The sequence below is a fragment of the Amborella trichopoda genome, chromosome 2, assembly GCF_054954075.1.
Source record: "Amborella trichopoda isolate Santa Cruz 75 chromosome 2, AtrichopodaSantaCruz75HAP2 v2.0, whole genome shotgun sequence".
NCBI lineage: Eukaryota > Viridiplantae > Streptophyta > Magnoliopsida > Amborellales > Amborellaceae > Amborella > Amborella trichopoda.
Window position 1 is genome coordinate 4,283,374 of NC_142337.1, and position 4,329 is coordinate 4,287,702.

At 35.5% G+C, this 4,329-nt stretch overlaps 1 protein-coding gene across 1 annotated transcript; it reads left to right on the forward strand.

Moving 5' to 3' along the window:
• The first annotated feature begins 2,529 nt into the window (after window positions 1-2,529).
• On the forward strand, window positions 2,530-3,824 carry LOC18443034 (putative ribose-5-phosphate isomerase 3, chloroplastic). Its single transcript, XM_006853233.4, has one exon. The coding sequence runs from the start codon at window positions 2,757-2,759 to the stop codon at window positions 3,603-3,605; it is 849 nt and encodes a 282-aa protein (XP_006853295.3). The 5' UTR covers window positions 2,530-2,756; the 3' UTR covers window positions 3,606-3,824.
• The last annotated feature ends 505 nt before the right edge of the window (window positions 3,825-4,329 follow it).

Consider the following 4,329-nt stretch of genomic DNA (forward strand, 5'->3'; position numbering starts at 1 on the left):
TCTTGTATCACATTATCTGGATTGTCAATTTTCAAGGTTTTCAAGTGTTTATATATTTTTTTCGATCTGTACCATTTTTAAAATATTTGCATTTCAAAAATAGATTGGAAATAGATTTTCTGGGTATCGTGGGGGTTTCAAGCACCAGAATTACCTCTTCTAGCATGGTTAACTTGTGTTTGTTTCACGAAGGTGATTGTCTTCTCGCAATTCCTTTTAATAATTGCTCAGTACGAGAAATTCTCCTAGGCACCTTTCTTTCAAACCTTAACACGACTCCATTGAATTATCAGGTGTGGCAGCAGGCTTTCCATATAAAAAATTCTTGAAAATTGGGATCTTTATGGTCTTGGCCTTTGGATTGATGGGTTTCAGAAACTTTAGAGGAAGAAGGGGAAATTTATGTACAGATCCAAAACAATTTTGAAAATTTAAAGTCTGAAGTTGAGATTTGGATCAAAAACAAATAAAAGGTCTCGAATATCGGCTAGATCTTAAAAATCCGAAGTTAGATTATGAGTAAAAAGAAGATCAAATGGTCGGAAGTGCGGAAAATTGGGGAAAGAATAAAGAACTTTGAAAAATATAATTGTAAAATCTAAACTTTTGGGAGATTTGGTAATTGGAGTGACATTTAGCGTAAATTTGTCAATTAAATTGGTTACAAAGATATTGGATCAGACAATAAAGGACAGATGCAAGTTATCTTTTTTATGTCGGAGAAAACTACAGGGATAAAGAGGAACAAGGATGTAAGTTATTTTTGGAAGAAATTTTCACTAGCGTTATGTGTACGGTTTTTTTTAATTCTCAAATTTTGATAAAGCCATTTTATAGCTTTGTATTTTGAAGATACGACATCAGTTCCCCATGTACAGTGAAATGAGAATTAGGACTTTTAATCCGAAATTACATTTTACTTATAGAATATAAGTACTTGATTTCAGATGTTCAAGATGTGAAGTCAAATATTTGGATTGTGAAATATCTTAAGTCACAAATAAACTTTGTTTATGAATGCTTAACTTTGAATCTTCAAATCAAATTTTAAAGTCACGCTTTGTTACTAAAATATGATGAGGTGGTAATTTAGGAGTTAAATAAAAAAAGACCGAAAAAACATGTAATATAAAAAATTTGGGAGAAATTTTTTTTAATACAACTAATTTCTCTTAAATGGGAGGATACTATCGTAAATTTCTCTTAAATCAAACTTTTGGGAAATTCCAAAATCCACGGAGATATTAAAGCAAGTCTTTTAATTGAATTTACACAATAGCTATGCAATGGTTATGAGCGAAAATGAATAGTATTTTTATCCATAGGCTCGGTACTGTCCGATTATTTTAGACGGCATGCAAAAATCGACTGCACTGGACATACTATGTCTGTTGCAGTACTGCAACAGACATAATATGTCCGGTACAGTCAATTTTTCACGAAAAATTCACGGGAAACTGCAATTGCTCTACGAGAGCTGTTGTGGGGTGAAATCATTGTTCGCTTTCTACCCATGGAACATTTTAAGGGTTTTTCAAAATATAAAGAGGAAAAAGATATAAGTATTTTTTAAAAAATATAAAAATTTACAAAAACACCATTAACTTTTTTATACAAAGAAGTCATAATCCTCTTGTCAATCACATTTCAAATCTTGTTGGTATCATAGACTCAAATTCAAATGAAACGACACACCCCAAGCCATTCAAATTTGGATGTGGTTAGCATGCGGCCAAGCTCACACATGTAGAAATGTAGCCTTGGCAATAAATATATTTTTTAAAATAATTTGATCTTAATTTTTAGAGAATATATAACCTTTAATATGGAGATCAAGAATATGAATAAATAATAATTATATTAAAAAACTATTTAGATGGTTAGTTACAATTGTTTTTTTATTGACCACCTATTTATTTGCTTCATCTTTAAAGTGGGTGCTTTATACTTCTGGACCACATATTGTACAAATATCGTGAGTTCCCATGAAATAATTGTTTTTCAAATTTAACATTTAATTACTAGAAATAATTATAACCTCTTTGTAATAATTAATAATAATAAATAGCTTTATTGTATATAATAGTTTTTTAATAAACAAAAAAATAGTAATTTTTTATATCAAATAAAAAAATATATATATAACAAGACTATTTCCCTTTATATAAGATGATCACAATTAATCGTGACCAATAGGTGAATTTTCGAACGACAGCATTTATTTCATTGACTAAAAGTAAAATTCAATTTTTGTTTTTCAAACATCGTAACGTACCTGAACTATCATATTTCAAGACATTGTGACATCCTTCTTCCCTCTTTGTACCGAGCGTTAATGGTCACATTGTATACAATCACCGAATAAAAAACTTTGCCGTTGTGGGAAATACGAAGCTTTGAATATTTTGGACCGTTCTCTGCCCCTCTCTCTCTCTCTCTCTCTCTCTACAGAGCTCACTGTTTTGTTCCCCTAGAGAGACTCCGATCCCCAACCACTTCTCTCTTCTTATCTCTCTTCCTGGTGTTTCCCAGTCAAAGCAGAACGACCAAGCCACGAATCGCCTCATCTCTTCCCCAAATCAACCACAAAAGGGGAAGAAAAACAGCAGCAATACATCAAAAACACCCCACAAATCGCAAGTCCATAACCCCATATCTCTTCTTCTCCACTCTCTCTCTCTCTAAAGGATCTACTGTAAGGAATATACTCTTCCTCTCTCTCTGTTTCAGCACCACCACCACCCTCCAATCGCAATATGCCACCACCAATGGCCACTTTATCCCCCATCTCTTCTATATCTCTATCCAATTCCTCTCTCTTCCTTCGCCTTCCCTCCTCTCGTTCTTCTCTCTCTAAACCCACCTATTCACCCATGTCCATTAAAGCTCTCTCCGCACATGTTCTCACTCAAGACCAGCTCAAGAAGCTTGCTGCCGATAAAGCAGTCGATTATGTGAAGAGCGGAATGGTTTTAGGCCTTGGAACTGGGTCGACTGCTGCATTTGTGGTGTCAAAGCTTGGTGAGCTCTTGAAAGAAGGGGTACTCAAAGATATAATAGGGATACCGACCTCGAAGCGCACAGAAGAGCAAGCTGCTTCATTGGGTATTCGTCTCTCTCTCCTCGATCACCACGCCAAAATTGATTTAGCCATTGATGGGGCCGATGAGGTTGATCCCGAGCTCAATTTGGTGAAAGGGAGAGGTGGGGCTCTCTTGAGAGAGAAACTGGTTGAAGCTGCGTCGGCCCAATTCGTCGTTGTGGCTGATGAGTCCAAATTGGTTGATGGGTTAGGTGGAAGTGGGCTCGCCATGCCTGTAGAAGTGGTGCAATTTTGCTGGAGCTACAATGCTAAGAGGTTGCAGGATCTTTTCAAGGAGGAGGGGTGTGAGGTTAAGCTTAGGATGGATGGCGATAAGCCATATGTTACGGATAATTCAAATTATATTGTGGATTTGTATTTTGAGACGCCCATTAAGGATTCGAGAGCAGCCGGTGCTGAGATTTCGAGGTTTGAGGGCGTGGTGGAGCATGGGTTGTTCTTGGATATGGCGACCGCTGTGATAATTGCTGGTTCAGATGGTGTTTCAGTCAAGACCAAATGATATGCAGTGCAACTGCGCTATTTTCGTCAATAACTCTCTCTCTCTCTCTCTCTCTCTCTCTCTCTCTGTACAAGTTTTTCTCTTGTACAAGAGGGTGTTTTGCTGATGTAATGTCTTTTTTTATTTATATTGAGAATCTTAGCGAGAGGAAAAGGCATGCCTGTAGAAGAATATAAGCTATTTTCTGTTAATGCTTTTGGTGTATTTGAAAAACAAAAAGGAAATTTTGGGTATTGAATTGTATCCTCCATTGTTGTGAAATACTAGCGGAGGGCCTTTCAGACCGATTCTAGTACCTGGGAATGGATAATTCTGTTGCAGACTTTTGTTTATTAGCTTAGGTCATTCTTGATATAAACCGTTTCTGATCTCATGTTTTTCCTTGTTTGTTTATCTTCTTTGATTGTTGTGACTAGTGAGCAATTTCTTGCAGTGCTGGTGTCATTTTATCAATAATTGAATTGCCGCTTACATTAAAAAAAAAAAAGAGTTTTTTTATATTTGAAAAGGTTAACAGTCCTAAAAAAATATTGTATCTTAAAATATATGAATTGTTACTTTCTGTGTTGAAGAAACATGCAGATTGTTGTTTGAGATATTTGAGGTTGTCTTGTTGTGGCCTGAAATAAAGATTGGTTGCAACTTAGACAAAGGCTTCAACACTGATTTCCTTTCAAAGCATAAAAGTACAAAAGAAGTAACATCCGAATCAAATAAAGGGGAA

Bases quoted from the DNA above. Each gene is read 5' to 3' on its own strand.
- LOC18443034 (XM_006853233.4), top strand. From the start codon at position 2,757: ATGCCACCACCAATGGCCACTTTATCCCCCATCTCTTCTATATCTCTA.